This window comes from Anser cygnoides, chromosome 1 (assembly GCF_040182565.1).
Source record: "Anser cygnoides isolate HZ-2024a breed goose chromosome 1, Taihu_goose_T2T_genome, whole genome shotgun sequence".
Lineage (NCBI taxonomy): Eukaryota > Metazoa > Chordata > Aves > Anseriformes > Anatidae > Anser > Anser cygnoides.
In genome coordinates, this window is record NC_089873.1 from 2,849,688 (window position 1) to 2,867,319 (window position 17,632).

Consider the following 17,632-nt stretch of genomic DNA (forward strand, 5'->3'; position numbering starts at 1 on the left):
TGTGTTTTGCAGCAGCAGCAAGCTGCCTACCGAGTGCCGTTGCTGGCGGCTGCCTGGCAGTGTCTCCTCCCAGTGTTTGTCGCTGCGGGGATGCACCCGTATAGATTGCAGAGAGCTTTAGCAGCAGAGGGGATTGATCAGACACCTCCTCCCTTCCTCCCACAAGCTCCGCAGGCTGGGTGCCAGCAGCCTGTATCATTTCAGGACGCCCTGGATGCGTCCGTGCAGACACATGGCTGAGTACAGTGACCACTGGACTATTTAAAGCAACTTCAACAATGACACTTGAGCGTGTAATGCACCTATTCTGCTGAGGCTGGCAAAGTGCTTGCAGAGCGGATGGGTTTAAGACTGATGGGAATTTACCACTCTGGAGCCATTAGGGTATGCGTGTGTTCCTAAAACCTGAACCGTAGGAGAAAATAATTGAGAAAATCGGCTATAAAGAAGGTTCCCCTGATGCTGCACACATGGCTCTGCAGAATAACAGTTGTGTTTCTGTGGCAGTGAGCTGGGGATTGAACACGTGGGCTGTGGTTCTGGCTCATCCGTGCTGACTCTGTGTCACCTTGGCCAAGCCCTCTCCTCCCTGGACCTCTGTCTCCCTGGGGTGTTTCTGGATGGAAACATCTGGAGATGGGTTCTGGATATTAGTAGGAATATTTGGTTATTTTTGCAAGCAGCAATGTGTTATTTTACCGAGCGGAGCTGAAATGGTCCTTCAGGACAAGGTGTGATGGGCTAGTGTGATGTACGACAGCATGGCAAAATAACAGCAAGGTCACGTCATCAGGGTCTGCACCACCTGCTCTTCCCAAAGTTCGGGTGGTTTTAAAATATTTAGTTATAGTCTGTAAGTGAGAGCTGCTGCTCCTGATTCTGTGAAGTCTCATGATATGGTAACACATTCTAAGCTTGGTGTTAAATATTGGTGTTGAGAAGGAGTTGGAAGGGGATTGGATTGTCCTTTGCTCATGCAGCCTCTACTTAACACACATAGAATGGCTCAGGAATATTCCATGCATTATGGAATATTGTTTGTTTCTAAACTTCAGCAGTTACCTTGCTCTTTTTTAACCCCTCTTTTTATTTCTTGCCTTTGCACCTCTTGCTTTAATACACGTTTTCTAAGCTCACGAGCAAGCCAAAAACGGAGTTTTCTCCCCCGAACTTTAATCTTGTATAACTGATTTGACCTCAGATGTGTCAGTAGCTGGAGGAAGCCCATCTCAGGGGAATCTGGAGAGTCAGGAGCTGTGGGATCAATGCACTGTTCATGAAGGGGGAATGTTTTAGTTCTTACAGAACTTGCAAATCTGCAATCTGCCCACGTGTCCCAGTCTCTTCTCATATCCCTTTTACTAAATTGTCTCTACCCAGTTTTTTTTTTTCTCCCTCCTCCACTTCCAGCCTTCCCTTCCTTGTGTCACAGCCTCCTCCTCTTTTGCTTGCCAGTTGGGTTAATTAAGCTGAGCTGCAGCATAACTCCATCAGGGAGCACAGAAGAGTTTTCCTTTGCAGCAGTGCTTAGCACCATAGCAGCCTCCGGCTGACACAGTGAATAAGTGTAGGGAAAACCTGCTTAGTCCCTTCATCCCTGATGTTGAGCATGTTTTACTCATCCTATGGTGGTAGCCCAAGTGCCATCTGATCCGTCCTGGGAGTGGTGGCAAAGGCAAATCCTCTACCTGTGACTTACCGATTATTAGGTGCTGTAACCTGGTCAAATTTAAACACTTTCAGGCATATCCAGAAGATCCCCTTGACAGCAGGAGAGGACTCTCCCAGTTATGACTACCTGCTCCAAAGCAAGGAATCTTTCCAGTAAAACAGTAGAAGGAATGTAACCAAGGTCGAACACGCACAAAAATATTATTAACTTGCAAAAACTTTTCTCCTAATTTAGTTCTCAGAATTGCCCAAGCAATTGTGAATGCAACTTTCTCCAGAGATGTTAGCCCGAGGCAGATACCGAGCTGGGGAAATTGTCCACTGAGCAGTTAATGTCTGTCAAGGTAATGAGGACCTTAAAACCGAGTCCTACTATAGAACATGTCAGGCAACCTGAGCTATAGGTGTTGCTCTTAATGCTTGGTGTAATTATGTATGCATACCTGCCCTGAACTTGGTGTAGAGAAACTGCCTAATTCTGTGCAAAAATAAATGCCTGTATGCTGTACAGGACACATTTGTGTTTCCCCTTGCAAATGCAGCCTGTGTGTACATATACAACACCAGCTCTCTTCTAATCTTCCTGTTAACAAACAGCATGTGATTATCCTTTTTGGCCTGTATTAGCACAATTTGGTCTCTTGTCTAGATCAGATCCTGGCCGTAGGTGCCCTCTCTTGTTCAGCGATATCTCGAGGCGTAATTAGGAGTTAGTTATCCTGCAGCAACAGCTGGGCAGGGCTCTAAGAATAACTTCCCATTGGCCTATGTATGTCTTGGCAGCAGCTAGGTTGTCCTCTGCCTTGCAGCGAAAAGAGTCGCTGGAAGAGAAAATTATGGACAACTTTGCAATAGTTTGCTCATATTATTATTGTTGTTGTTATTACTCATTTGGAAGAGGAGGAGTTGTGCTATTGATTCTCTGCTGAAAGTGCTGTTTGTGGTCTTCCTTTGTCTTCTTCCCAGCCTGTAAAATGGGGCTTCGTGGGACTGTGGTAGTACTGACTTCAGGGATGGATGTCTAACTGCTGTTTTTTCTTTTTTTTTCCCCCCAAAACGATCACAAAGCTGCTGCTTATCAGGGCTGTGTCCATACCGCCTCATTACAGCTATCAGCAGAACAAGTAGTCAATCCCTCTTGCTGCTGCTGGGCTTGAAATTGTGTCTCAGCTGGATGTCTCTGCTAGAGCAAGCATCGGGCTCTCCATCAGAGCCTTGCCACTTTGTTTGCCTTTTGGGTCGGGTGACATCTCAAAAAACTCCAAGTCAAGTGGGGACGGAAGGTTTTAGCCAAAGCACTCTGAGGGGAAGTCCTCCTAAAGGCATCTTTCGTTTGGGCTCAACTCAGACATTTTTTCTTAGGGGGAATCTCTGAACACAGAAGCTGTGTTGAGGCCTGGTTTGCTTAGAACTTGACAAAAACTGTTTTATGGCAGTACAGTTGCAATTTGCAAGCAATTTTAATGCAGTTTTTGTTACATTTGCTAAGGAGAACCAAGTAAAGCATGCAGTAGATTAATATTGTTCAGAAAATGTCTATTTTCCACTGTAGTTTTCCATCTGTAAAGAAGTTACATTTTGTAGCAAACTCATATCTGCAGAAGACACCTGGAATTTAGAGATGGTGAACTTTGGGGAAGAAATATGGACTAGGCAGCCTTCTGAGATCTCTTAACAACCTCTTTTCAAGCCCATAGGGCCAGAAAAAATAGGATACGTTAAAGTGGAATAAAGTAAAGACTTTACACACACAAGTTGCTCAGAGGAGCTGTGGCTGTCCCATCCCTGGCGGTGCCCGAGGCCAGGCTGGATGGGGCTGGGGGCAGCCTGGGCTGGTGGGAGGTGTCCCTGCCATGGCAGGGGGCTGGAATGAGATGACATTTAAGGTTTCTTCCAACCCAAACCATTCTTTGATTCACGAGGTTATGAATTAATGAGTTTGGGACCTAATTGCCCTAGGTGCTACAGAAACATGGAAAAAGACTGTCCCTCTTCTGACCTGCTCAGGGGCTGAAGGACGGAACAGATGGTGGAAGAGCTGTCACGTTAAAGGCAGAACGATAAAATGAATGGCATGTCTGCCCAGGAAGTTCATGGGGGCACAAAGACTTACCCAGAAGCATTTCTGAATTTGGTCATTTACGAATTTGGTCAGAATTAGTATGAAACAAGAAGTCTAATATTTTTTCCATGATCCCCAGTATGGACGTCACCATAAAAATATCGCTAATGGCTGCAGTAAACCAAAGCTTTAATTTAGGATTGGAAGGGAAAACGCCAGTCAGCACTGCTTCTTCCCGCTAGTGATAATGTGTGTGTTGGACTCAGGATCTAGCTAAGATGTGAGATGGTCCAGCCATCCCTGCTTTATGGGCCTGTACTCACTAATCCCTGTCCTTAGCCTTTCACGTGGGAAGATGAAGCTGAAGGATTTGCTGCATCAGATATTTTGTTCCACTGACCCTATGCACGGCCAGTGGCTGGTGCTCCAAAACAGTTTGGATACCTGCCACAGAATGAAAGGAGGAAATTTTATGCTGAATAAAGCATAATGGGAGTTTCTGTTCTTGCCTGTGCTGCAAACGCTGTGTCACTGAAGAGAAATCACCGTACCTCTCTCTGTTCCTTCCCAGCAATACAGGACCGTTAATGGCATTTTCTTTATGTTCCTGCTCCTGCTGTGTGTTCAGCCTATTTCTGAGCGTAAGGTTTTTGCAGGATTGATGGTCCTTACTCCAGAGGATCCTGGATCTCGGCAAGTACCCTTGCTCTGCATTAATCATTTTAAGCCGGGCAATTTTGCAGTCATTATATGAGTGAGCATCTCTGAACCATCAAGCACAGGTAACTGGTTATTGAGGCTCATCCTGTTTGCAGAAAGTCTGACCCTACACAGCAAATACACTGGATCTTTGTCCCGCTTAATTTCCAAGCTTTATTCCCCATCATGGTATCATCTTTGATTTTTCCCATCCTGTTGCTTTTACCCTATGCTTCTCAGGCTGCTCTGCTCCAGCTGCCTTTTGAATATGTAGTAAAATCTCAGGCTTTGAAGATTGGGGATTCTCTCCTGGCTTTTTTGCAAGTGGTTTCTCCAGCTCCAAATATAGATCTCAGTGCTCCAGCAAGCAGTAGATCAAGGTTTAAAGGTTTTGTTTTTCCTGCAAGCCCCGTGTTTTATCCTTGCTGGTGCCTCTTGTAGATCTAGAGAGTGAAATAGCCAGGGATCACAAAGTCACTGTGAATTTGGAGTTGCTCTCTGTGCCAGGCTTTCAGGAGACAGCTGAAGTATGGTCTCTGTCTTATGAGATTTGGCTCTTCATGGATTTATACAGTGCTAATTACAAGACTTCAGCCTGAGAGAGAGGAATTGTGTCTCACAGATCTTCCTAAGACTGCAAAGCAGGGGGAAACATCCACCCACCGGCATTCAATGCAACAGAAACTGTGTTCTACAGCCTCAGCCAAAAACAAAATAACTGCCTGCTGGCTCAGGGGGAAACCTGAGGTCAGAGCCCCTTGTGGGGGGTTTCAGGGTTCACTTCTGGACTAGGTCCAGAAAATTTTAAGGTTTCATTTGAGTACCTTTCAGAGCCCCTGAGGCCTTGAAGGGAATTTTCGAGTGTAGGTGCAGCTCGTGAGGAAGAAAATGTAAATTTTTTTTTTCATGGCTGTCCTACGATGCTGTACTTGATACACCAGCTGGGAAGACCTGCTGGGATGAAACCCAGTTCATTTTCTTTTCCATATGCATCATCCATTTAGGGGCAGGGGCTGTGGCTATTGCTCTTTGTGTCTAAAGTCACAATCTGATCAGGGTCTCCTGAGCTGCGAGTGCCATTTCATTTCTTGGCCATTGCCATCCCCATGAGAGCTGCACCTCAGTGAAATACAGTAGAAAAATATTTTGTAGTGGGGAAGGCGAAGCTCCAGGAGTGTATGGTGGCTTTCACAGGGGAGAAGAATAGGAATTTGAAGCAGAAGTTAACCTGTCACTCTGCATTTTGGCAGTTCTTCACTTTTCTCAGTGCTTTGGACCTATATGGTCTAATAAAGATGTTCCTCAGACTGGGATCAACAATGTAAGGCGCTGTTGTGACACGGTGTGCTCTTGTAATAACTGTTTGTTTCGGGTGTTTAACATTTCCCCAGCTGCCTGTATAAGGAATATTTTTAATAGATGTCCTCAGAATAATTTTGGGAGACTGGGAAATAGTAACCTGCATTGTGGAGGGGGGAACTCACCCATGAAGACTCACAGGCAAGCCTGCTCCAGAAAACAGAGTTTAACCCCGGTCTCTGGATTTGTAGGTCATTTCCATGACCTCAAAACTCCATTCTGGTTTCTGTGGCACCGAATATTTATGTTCTTTCACTCGAGTCTCTGTGTAGCAAATTCCTGGAGGAACCAAGAAATCATTACAAGCCTCTCCCGTCTCCCTTCCAAGCACAAAGGAGCACAGCTCTGACCTGATTTTGCTGGTAGGAAACCAAGTCTGAAACGCAGGGAGAAACAGCATCCACATGCAGTTTTCTCAGACGGGAAATCAGGAAGAAAGGAAAAAAGTCCCACTCATGGCAAATGTTAATCCTCTCACTTAATATGCTTCTGGCAGATGCACAGGTAACAAGGTGATGGGCACCATCCGAGTGCCCGAATGGAATAATCTGCGTGATGAGTGAATGCCACGTTGTGTCGTTGTGTCGCTGGAGCTTAAGTGCCTTGCAAACAACCCGCTGCTGAAATTAATCTCTCTATTTGGGACAAGCTGCAGCTTGTGCTGGGATCTGTTCATTGTGGTGAGCTCCAAAGAAAAGATGCTCTGATGCTGGATGCCCTCAAAGAGAGACTTGCCTTCTCTTTGCGAAAAGGCATCCGACAGGTTGTAAGTTCAGGGAGAAAGGATTTAGCTGAAGTTAGAAGCCGGCCTTTGTCGGGGGAGTTGTCGACAATGTGTCTGTATGAGTTTTCTTGCCATGCCGGCTCCCAAAGAAAAGCGCCTATCCATGGTAATCAGGGCTTATTAAAGGAAGCCAGGAAAAAAAAAATCTTTAGCTGAGATTAAAGGGATTGTGTAGCTGCACTTGGTGCTGAATTGCTGTGTGCTGGCTCCATGGCTGGAAGTCTGCCTTGTCAGCATCTGTGCATGGCCTCCCGTGTCCCAGCAAATGAATAGCTGTGCCTGAGCAGAGCAAAAGCAAACAGAGGAGTGTGCTGCCTGATTAATGCTGGGCTTCATTAACCGCTGAGCCTGTGCTCTTGGCATTGCCCTGGGTGCTGTTGGCTTCCTCCTAACTAGGTGCTCCCTGGTGAAGAACCCGTTGGGGTCCATCCGAGCCTGCTCCACCATGTGCTGGGACCCTGGGGTGGTGTTGGACCTGCTCTGCAGGAGGGGTTGGTGGATTTGTTCCCCTCCTGGAGCTGGTTTTGGGCCTGTTTTTGTCCTCTTCTAGGTTTTGCTCTGAGTCCTTGGCTGGAGCTGGACCCAGAATAGGTTTTCTTCCATGGCTTTTTGCAGCCAGTCTCATGCGTGGCTGTTCTTGTGAAATGTTGCTGCTGACCTTGCGGTGTCCGTGCTGCAGAAGGCACTGATGGCAGGGGACCTGGTGATTTGAATCTGTCTGCCACCTTTGGTGGCAGGAGGGTTGTGTGTGTGTGAACCAAGTGGTGAGATGCTGTTTTCTCCCATCATCAACCCGTGACGTGTTCCTCTCTGGAGCTGTAATTGCAGTGGGGTGAATTTGCGGTGGTCTCCAATAAAGGGAAGTGAGTGTGGCTTTTGTGAGATTGCCAGCAAAACCGAATGTCCCACCTCTCTCTTTCCCTTCTCCCTATACTCTTCTGTCCAAGTCCTTCCCTCTCTGTCACTGCACAGACCAGTCCGTTGTGTTCTCTTTATTTCTGCTTTATTCCTTCTTTCTCAGACATACTACATACTACATTTTTGACTTTCTCCCCTTGAAACTAGATTTTGAGGGTGTATTCAGCACCCTCTAGCTTTCCCATCTAATAACCACCACCAGTTGACTTAAAAGAAGCGAGGAAAGTTTCTTCCCCTTAGGCTTTTTTGCACCCTTTTTTCTTGTCCGGTGCCCGTAGGGTTGCATGTCATAGAGTCTTGGGATCATTTCCTGGAGGGCTCAGAGCAAGACCAACCTGTGTCCTCTAAGTCAGTGGCCTCCAACATTTGCTGGAAATGGTCAACAACAGTAATCAAGTAACAATCCTGTAGGGTGGCACCATAACTTGCTGTCCTTGAGGAAGAAACGAATTTTTAAACCAAATTGTGCAAAAACAAGGAGTCTTATGGGCAATGTGTCATTTGCAGTCCATAGAATGGAGACCCTAGTTCTACATCCAAGAGGGTGGTGTGACACTTTACATGACAGCTGACTCAGAAACCATCCTCTGAAATACCTGGTGCTGAGCATGGATGGAGCCTTGTCTGAATCGGATGGATTTGGGAGGAGGCTTCCTTGGTGCCACCTTCATGTCCAGTCTAGGTTCAGACCTGGTGTAGCTCCTCTTCTGGATAAAATAATGGTATCTTACTTCAGGACTGTTGAATGTCATGAAAGTTTTGTAGCATCACTTCCCTAGCCATGACTAAAGAAAGAGGCAATTTCTCTGCTCTTTCATGCAGTGGGGAGATGAAGATATTCACCTGGGAGACCCAATCTCAAAGTAAAACTTGAAGGGCATTGTTATGACCCATTGCATCCCCTCAGCACAGCTGCTGCATGTGAAGAGTCCAGCAGAGCAGAGGGGCAGCCGTTCGTGATAGATGGAGAAAAAGAAGGGTTGTTTCCTACCAAAACATCATTTTCTACAGATCCCTGGGGCTGTAGAAGCTGTGTGACCTTTCCAGGGACCTTGAACGTGCTGCTGAAGAGGCTGCTGTGGCAGGAGCCACGTAGATCTGCTCAGAGGGACAGTCTGGTCTCACACAGGAGCCCTGCACTGGGTCGTGGCATCTCTGCTGGCCACATTTCTTGGGGGGGAGGGCGAGGGAATGTGGTCAGTGTGGGGAGGTGGTTTGTGTTTATTTTGGGAATGCCCAGATCAGAGCCTAAGCCAAACCTCACTGCCTGCTCAGTTTGGCCTTTTGTTTATTTTTCTTATAACTTAATTAGACTCTTGCAGACTGAGCAGCTTAAAAGACTGGTTATGTCTACGGCACTGCATTATTTGTCTTCCCAGCTGCTATGATTTCCCACTATCCAAATGTGAGCAATAAAAAGACATGCATAAAACCCCTTCTTCTTGGTGCATCCTCTAAGGAATAGTGCAAACCCTGCTCGATTCTGCAGGCTAAACAACCAATCCTCCTTGCCTCTGCCCTCTGCTGTTATTTCATAATTAAGCCAAATTATAAATGATAGCCCTGAGAGGCCCAACTACTGACTGGGACTCCAGGATGCGGAAGAAAAAATGTGAGCAGACGGGTGAAAAGGGGAATGCCAGCAGTGTTCAGAGAGAAAAACCTTCCTCCAAAGGTCGCTCAGACTGCTGGTGGAAGATGGCAAGACAGCCCCAGGCTCCCTCCTTCCTTCCAAAAAGCTGCTTCTGGGCTTGCTTGGTGGCTATCAGTGCTGGCAGACTGTCTAGGCTTTTCCCACTGCAGGTGAACAACTTTCCCCCATGATGTTTGCTATTTTTGAAGTGTCCTTTTCTGCTGCAAAAGGGTTTCCTCTTCTAACCTTCCTGGGGTCACCCTAATTTCCAGACCAAATTTGCTGTCGTTACCTGGAGGAAGGTTTCCCTCTCCTCCCCCTCCCCCTATAAGTGACAGACACATCTCAGAGTGGGTCACAGTTCTCACCTGATTGGGCCTCAAAGATTTCACATCTGGAGTGCATCTCCTCTTAAGTTGAGTTGACTGCCTATTTTAAAGGGGATATTTCCTCCTGTTGTTACAATTCAAGTCTCGGGCTCTGTCATAATCTTTGGGCAGACAGCTCCTGTTGCAGAAGAGGGGCTCTTGGTTGCCTCTTCAGTCTCGGGGTCATGGCAGTTCCCATTTCCTTGTCCTGCAGCTGTGCTGACTCTGCAGGTCTAAGAGGAGCAAAATACAGTAAAATACAGAGGTAAAATAGATATCTTTTTTGTACTTCAAAACAATAATTTCTTCCTAGATCTGCCTAGTGCCTGATCAAACCAGTGTCTCTTAGAAATATGGATCATAAGTCATAAGTGAAGGGAGCTGGTGTTCAGGGTCGCCATGTGATGTTTCTGAACACAGGACTCAAACAGGGACCACTTCCCTCTTCTGCCGCTCTCTCAAGGATGGCCTCTTTTGAAAGAGGAATGCTTGTGTAGGAGAGCTCAACCCATCACTGTTCTATCTATCATAATAAAGGTTATTAAAAACCTACGTGACTGGCCTGCGTATTCCTGTAGAGCAAATTCTCTCCAGCTCGCAAGACAGTCTTGCGAACTCTGCAGTATAAGCTTGATTTTATTAAATATTTGCTTGACCAGAAAAGCAAAGCAGAGCAGGATAAACATGCCTAAAGTAAATGTGAAATGACCTTTGTCTGTCATCTATCCAATGCCTGCGGCTGCTGTGGTAGGGAGGGCAGTGGGAGGTGAAGGTGATCATACAGCTGCTTTGAAATTCTGCCTCCTGTGAGAACTTTGAAATATTTGGGGTGGCATGAAAGTGGTGGATGCTCTGGAAGCCCAGACTTACCCTTTCCACTATCAGATCTAATCAGTCTGCAGGTCAAAAGAAGATAGGATTTATTCTCTTTGTTATTCCTTGAAGTAAATTTTTCAGTTCTGCTAGCGCCGGCAGAGTTGCACAGATTTGAAAGAGCTGTGAATGCCAGACCTGTGTCACTACCACCCCTTCCTCCCTGCTGGGATTTGCAAACAGTGATTTTCCCTTGCACAGGGCTTGCTGTCGTCACCTTTGCTCAGCAAGTTACACCCCTGTTTTCAGCAAAAGCACTCTGTGAGAAATGTTAGGACACTGGCCTGCAGAAGTGCATCCAAATCACAAAGATCTCTGAAGGTGGGGGTTGACTTGTTTTCTTTTTAAAAGCAAGAAGAATTCTGTGCAATTCTGATATGGATGTTAAAGAGGGAGGGAAGACCTGTGTGCATTAGCCTGGTCACCTGTAACTAGGGTCAGCACTTAGCAAAGAGCTTGGCTGGCAGGAGCCAAGGTGGTAGGACTCCATCCTCCATGTGCTCTGTGGGACCATAAAAGGCCAAACCTTCTCTTGGTACAGAAGCAACCATGAAGAGGAGAAGGAGTAGGGAGCAGGTGGATGTTTTGAATGGGAAGATGTATTGCCATGGCACAAGGATGGGGTGTTGGTGATACACTTACCAAATTAGAGCAGCCGTTTGAACTCCATGTAGCTCCCACCACCCCAGTTAAAACCTGGGAGATTTTAAGAGACTGAGTGGTGCAAGAAAGCTACTTTAGACTTCATTATTGCTAATAATAAAGCCTTTAGACTTCATTACTGCTAATAATTAGGCAGCCCCTTTCTTCTACCTTCTCTGAGATGCCCAGTGGAACTCTCTTTTTTGGACAATGTTGTCTTGGCCATGCAGTGGATGAAGAGCAGTCTTGTGGTGAGGGCCCAGGGGAGGGAGGGGACCTGGTACTCAGTTTGCTTTGTGCTTGGCTTTGTGCCCTTCGTAGATGTGGCTCTGAAGGCTGGCACACCGCAGCTTCTACATCTGTACTCCAAGCTGGGCTGGCATGTGGCAGCTTTGATCTGGTAGCCACAGAGAGCCAGTTCAAACAGGCCTGCTCTGAACCAGCGTCTCCCTGAAAGGATGTTAATGTCAGACCAGAACTGGTTTCTTCCTGGCAAACTTGAAGAGCTGCAAAAGAGCTCAGCATCCATCTGGACTTGTCCCTGTAGGCAGGTCCCTGACCTTCTCCAGGCTTCAGTCCCTCATCCAGAAGAGCAGCATAGTAATCCTTCTCCTGTCCTGTGTTAGCAAATACACAACTGGGTCAAAGTTGGCAGTGCAAACAGTAATGCTGCTTGATGATTCTACCATTAGCCTTCTGCACTGCTCTGGCTTCCAGTGAATTCTTGTGCTGCACCTAGGGGCATGCGTGTGTGTAGCAGAGGTTAAGAGGGCACTGATTTATTATTCTGCTATGTGATTTCTGCTCTTTCTACCAGCATCGTTTCTTTCAGGAGGGCTCCCTTTGTGCTGGCTGTAAGTAGAGAGCTCAGAGATGAGAAAAGGAGGATTAGCAATTAAATATGCTCTGATGATGGCATGGTTGTGAAGGAGGGAGGAGGAAGGAATACTCCATAGTAACGTACTTTTGTTTTCTTTTCTCTTTGCTTTTAGGACAAAATCTGCCAGGGAATTGGTGTTTTGAAGACACTTACAGCTTTCAATCTTCGTTCCCTTGGGAATACAAATCTTTCTAAACATGTCACCAGCCATGTGGAAGTGGACTTGCCTCATTTCTCACCTCCTGTTATCTGCCACGGTGTCACCTCTTGGTAGGCAGCAGCCACCCCACCCAAAGAGGCCCTTCATCACTTTCACTGGAGACCAAGCGGAGGGGAACTTCAACCACTTGGTTGTTGATGAAAGAACTGGGCACATTTACTTGGGAGCTGTCAACAGGATCTACAAACTCTCCAGTGACCTGAAGGTCCTGGTGACCCACCAGACTGGTCCCGATGAAGACAATCCCAAGTGTTATCCTCCCAGGATAGTCCAAACCTGCAATGAACCCTTGACACCCACTAACAACATCAACAAAATGCTTCTCATAGACTACAAGGAGAATCGATTGATAGCCTGTGGGAGCCTTTACCAGGGCATTTGTAAGCTTTTGAGGCTGGATGACCTCTTCAAGCTGGGTGAGCCCTTCCACAAGAAGGAGCATTACCTCTCCGGTGTCAATGAGAGTGGCTCTGTTTTTGGAGTCATTGTTTCTTACAGCAACATGGATGACAAGTTGTTCATTGCCACTGCTGTGGATGGAAAGCCTGAGTATTTCCCCACTATTTCCAGCAGAAAGCTAACCAAGAACTCTGAGGCAGATGGGATGTTTGCATACGTTTTCCATGATGAGTTTGTGGCCTCCATGATTAAAATCCCCTCAGACACCTTTACCATCATACCTGACTTTGATATCTACTACATCTATGGCTTCAGCAGTGGTAACTTTGTCTATTTCCTCACTCTGCAGCCTGAGATGATCTCACCACCTGGCTCCACCACAAAGGAGCAGGTTTATACCTCTAAGCTGGTCCGTTTGTGCAAGGAGGACACAGCTTTTAACTCCTATGTTGAGGTGCCCATTGGTTGTGAGAAGAACGGGGTAGAGTACCGGTTGCTCCAGGCGGCCTACTTGTCCAAGGCTGGAGCCATTCTGGCGAGGTCTTTGGGTGTAGGCCCTGAGGATGATATCCTCTTCACAGTCTTCTCCAAGGGGCAGAAAAGGAAGATGAAGTCCTTGGATGAGTCCGCTCTTTGCATCTTTGTCCTGAAAAAGATCAACGATCGCATCAAGGACAGGCTGCAGTCCTGCTACAGGGGAGAGGGGACGTTAGATCTGGCCTGGCTCAAAGTCAAGGATATTCCCTGTAGCAGTGCGGTAAGTCAAGCCTCTAACCACCTGAGTTTAACCTCCTCATGTGCTCACAGAGCTTAAAGTGTGGCTCAATGGCTAGAGCGAGGAAATGAACCTGCCTTGTCCCAGTCCTAGCTCAGCCTCTGGCTCACCACACCACCTAATCTAACCAGTCCATGCCTCAGTTTGCCATGGATGAGCTGAGGAAGGTATCACTTCCTGACCTTCCCAGAAATCTTATGTTTTTTGATAGATTATGCCAAGGGACCTTGAAATCTTTAGGAGGAATTGGTCTGTTGTTTTTATTTCACTGTGCAATTCATTAGGGGTGAAATCACGTTTCCTTCTGCAGTTTTGGCTCAAGCCTTAACCAAAACAGTACTTAGATAAAGTCAACTGCTTGTGCTGGCTTCTGTGTCTGATGGTGGAATTTTATCTCTCTGGGCTAGAGTTGGAGCAGGATTTGTTCCGGGAGCTTTGTGAAGCCAGGGCTTCATTTTTTCTGTGTCTGAGGAGTGCTGGTCATTAACCATCAAAGTCTCTCGTCTTCCTGTTTCTAACCAGCTCTGCAGTGTCTGTGCACTGAAAAATTAAGGCCTGGCTACAGATCAAGGATTGAATGCTGCAAGATTTAAAGGCAGGACTGGGGAAGAGGTTGGTCTACCTGACCTACAAATGGTCTTAAGAAATTGTCTTGGTTTATTCTGCCAGTTCACTAAAGTGTCATTGCGGAAATCTGCCTCAGCCCCGCCAGTATGTGGCTGGCTTTGATACCGTGCACAGAAATCAGCATTATAGCCAGCACTGCGCCCCGGCTGCTGTACTAACCGCCTCTCTGGGCTTTGATTTCCTTCCTTAATTAGCTCTTTCAAGTAAGAGGCAAGTTTAAGACTGAGCAAAGGGAATATGGAGAAACACCAGGGCACTTTCCTGCCCAAATCATCTCATGGCAGAGTCAGGGCTTGGGATACCGGATCACTCATTCTTTCCTTTGTACTCGAGCATTCTTTGCTGGGGGATCCCTGCTGTTGCTCCTTTATAGGACAAGGACACGCTAAGAGGAATGCAGATGGAAATTTCATTGTAGGGAGATCGATTCTGCCTTACCCTGTCCTAATTCCCCTCTGTACCAGCACCCTCAGCATCGTTGCACAACGCTGCAGTGCTCTCACACTCCTACGCTGAAGGTGCAGAGGGTGCACCCTTCATTTTAGTGCAATTTCGTCTGTCTAGACCTGTGCCAGTAGTGAAACTCCCCATGCAGTATTGCACAGGGAGAAAGTCTGTGCCCAGATCTGGCTTTGATTATTATTTATTTATTTATTTATTTATTTATTTATTTATTTTTGTTTAGCCTCAAGGCTGCTGCACATTCAAAAAACTGCCTTTAGATTTAAGCTGGGAGCTTCCCACTGGAGTTACATTCCTGGGCTCTTAAGCCTCTCCTTGTATTTGCAAATCTGCTCTGCACAGAGCATCTCCATGCTAATGCTTGCAAAACAGGACCTGTCAAATCAAGAATTTTGAAACCCATCAATCACGTGGCTTCTGTGGCTTTAGAAAGAGGAAAAAGGGCCAACAGCTTTCCCATCTCCCTTGGGGTGAATCCTGGATACATCAGGCTGAATTTGGAGGGACAGAACTGCAGAGACTGGGGAGAGGACAAGGAATCAGGGACTGGGTAACACAACAGGGAAAACTGTAAGAGCATCTTTGTGACTGTGAATCAGAGATGCTAATGCTTCCCAGCTGGAAAAAGAACCTGGAGATCCTTGGAAAAAAAAACAGGAGTCTGAAAAGGTAACTAAATGGGCTGTGCTATCCTTAAATGAGTCTACTTAGAGCTGCTGGCAAGCCCTGCTTGAGATCAGCTGTGCTGCCCGAGGGACGAAGTATTAGTGACTTGGCTGCTGTAAGGATTGCAGAGTCCAGCCGCTAAGCTTGGAAAATATTTGGTGGTTGGAGAAGTATTTTGGAGCCTGGGCATATATCCGTGAGGACCTCATCTCCTTTGCTGATGTCCTGCTTGCCAGCCAGCCACCAGTACTGCTGCTCTGCCTTTTAGAAAGTGGATTTGAAGCAGTTATAAAACCAATTACAAAGCCACCAGTGTGATTTTTCCTGGTTTTCTGTGGATATCAAATGTGTCTCTGCTGGTACAGGCTCAACCTGCTTGTGAACCTGAAGTTCAGTTCTGCTGCCCTGTTTCCAGCAGCCAAAATCCTGCATGTGAACAGTTACAGCTGGTACACTTGGCAGGGAGCAGATGGGTGGAAAGAAACTGTGGGATACCCCCACTGAGCATCGCAGAGAAATACTCTTAGAAAACATATTCCAGTCCTTCTCTGAGATATTAACTCTAAGACTGTGGATTATGGAACTGGGCTCATCACTCTGTCCTCACATCTTGATGCATGGTCAGACATGACCTGTGAAAAACCAGAGGTGAATAGACAATCCTTGATGCTCGTTCTGCTCCTGTTCCTCTGCTACAGCTGTCCTCCTCTTAATCTTCAGCACAAATCAGGAAAAATAGATGGATTTTTATGTCTGGACAGTTGATTTGCAAATTGGTGATGTTCACCAAAGTGATGAATAGTTTCAGGTAATACCTCTGGTTTTCCTCGCTGTCTGTACCTTGCAAATGCAGGATAATAGCTTATATTTAAATAGTACGCTTGACCCCAAATGCTTAGAAATTCATATAACCAGAGAAAAATGAGGCTGGGAAAAAAAAAAGAGTCTTATGAGGTCATCTGATTTGCCCTTCTGCCTTACTTATAACATTTCTGACAGATGTTTGTCTCACCTGTTTTTAACCTCCAGCGATTGAGGCTCCCCTCTCTCCCTACATGATCTGTCTTTGCTGTAAGGGAGCTTTCCCTCACATCTAATCTAAATCTCCTTTCCTGACACTGAAGCCATTACTACTTATATAGCCCCAGAGAGCACTTTTGTCCCCTTTGACTATCTAGCAAAAGCACTGTGCGCCACCAAAATGCAATCACTTTTGTGGTGCAGTGTGGTGCATCGACCTATGGAGCAGAGGGAATGAGGCTGTACAGGTTCTCAAGGTGTTGGCAGAAGGAAGGGCTGGTCTAAAGGGAAAAAATGCTTATAAAGGCAGAAAACAATCTTTATGTTGGGTAAAGAAGATTGTGGTTCGAATGCACATCATAAACTTTGTAACTAACTGTTGATGGAAATGATGAATTTGTTTAGAAACATAAAAAAAGGCAGTTTGGGAGGAAGATGGAGGTGTCAAGGGACCGTTTCTGGGGGAAGGAACCAACTGAAGGGACCAACTGCTGGCTTAGGAACTGGTTGCAACCCAGAGCTGTAACCTGGGGAGATCCCAGCCTGCTCGCCAGCCTGATCTGCCTCCCCGCATCACCCGCTGCTCTGCAGCCTAACAGACTGCAGTCCCTGAAATGAAAAGGTGTCACCTCCACCGCTGCAGCTTCTACCGGATACACAGTGCAAATATCTGCCCAAGATAATCAAATTGTCTGTCCCCAAATATCGCCTGGTTTCTGCCTTTCGCCGGTATTTTCTTTTCCTTTTGGCAGGAAATGGAGTTTGACTGCTTAAATTACTGTATTCAGTCTCTTCCTGTTTTTCATGGCAGCGTTGTCAGTTGGGAGAGAGCAGAAATGTTTTTTTTTTGAATCTGACCAGCTAACAAAAGGCTTTGTGCAAAGAGCTGGGCAATATTTTTCCAACACTTTGCTAACAGAGGGCAGGCGAGGTGGGTCATTTGGGACCCAAGTCATTGTCTGACAAGTAACCCAGCCATGAAGGCTTCCACTTCTGATGCTTCAAGTCACATTTAAATCAGCAGCTCTCCAAAACATCCCTGTAGGTACCACTGCCTGGATCCCAGAGAGGTCTGCATCTCCTCCATATGTCTGTTCCTCAGGTGGACTCTGCTCTCCTACTCCTTCCTGCTTCCCTCTTTCCCCCTGCCTGTTCTAGATGTTGAGACTGATCCATGCTCTGTACCACCGGGCCAATTTCTAGCTTGCGTGCATATAGTATAAAGCACAGTCAAGTTGACTCCTGGAGAGGCTACCGTTGACGATGGAGTGGCCATAATTTTCCTACAGAAAATCTGTGTCATTATTTTCCTCTTCAACAACATTCAGGTCTAACAGAGCACTTCTGAGACACCAAGCTGGGGAGAGCATTACCCCTGTTTTACAGGAGGGGCAGCTAAGGCACTGGAAAAAGTGACTTGCAGCTCATTTACAGCTCAGGGACTCCTGCATCCTCGTGTTGTGCCCGATGTTCCCAACTGTTGCAGGAAGAGGGAATAATATCCTTGCTATTGCATTCCTCTCCATCATGGGAAACAGCATAACAGAATCATTTAAAAAGGTCATGGGATGGAG

At 46.5% G+C, this 17,632-nt stretch overlaps 1 protein-coding gene across 3 annotated transcripts in view; it reads left to right on the forward strand.

Annotated features, from left to right (window-relative positions):
• Window positions 1-17,632, forward strand: part of PLXNA4 (plexin A4) — a 423,946-nt gene that overhangs the window by 14,693 nt on the left and 391,621 nt on the right. For all 3 annotated transcript variants that reach the window (XM_067001330.1, XM_067001227.1, XM_048062474.2), the window contains exon 2: window positions 12,002-13,265. In XM_067001330.1, the coding sequence (XP_066857431.1) occupies window positions 12,087-13,265 (1,179 nt within the window). In that variant the 5' untranslated portion in view covers window positions 12,002-12,086. The remainder of the gene's footprint in view (window positions 1-12,001; window positions 13,266-17,632) is intronic.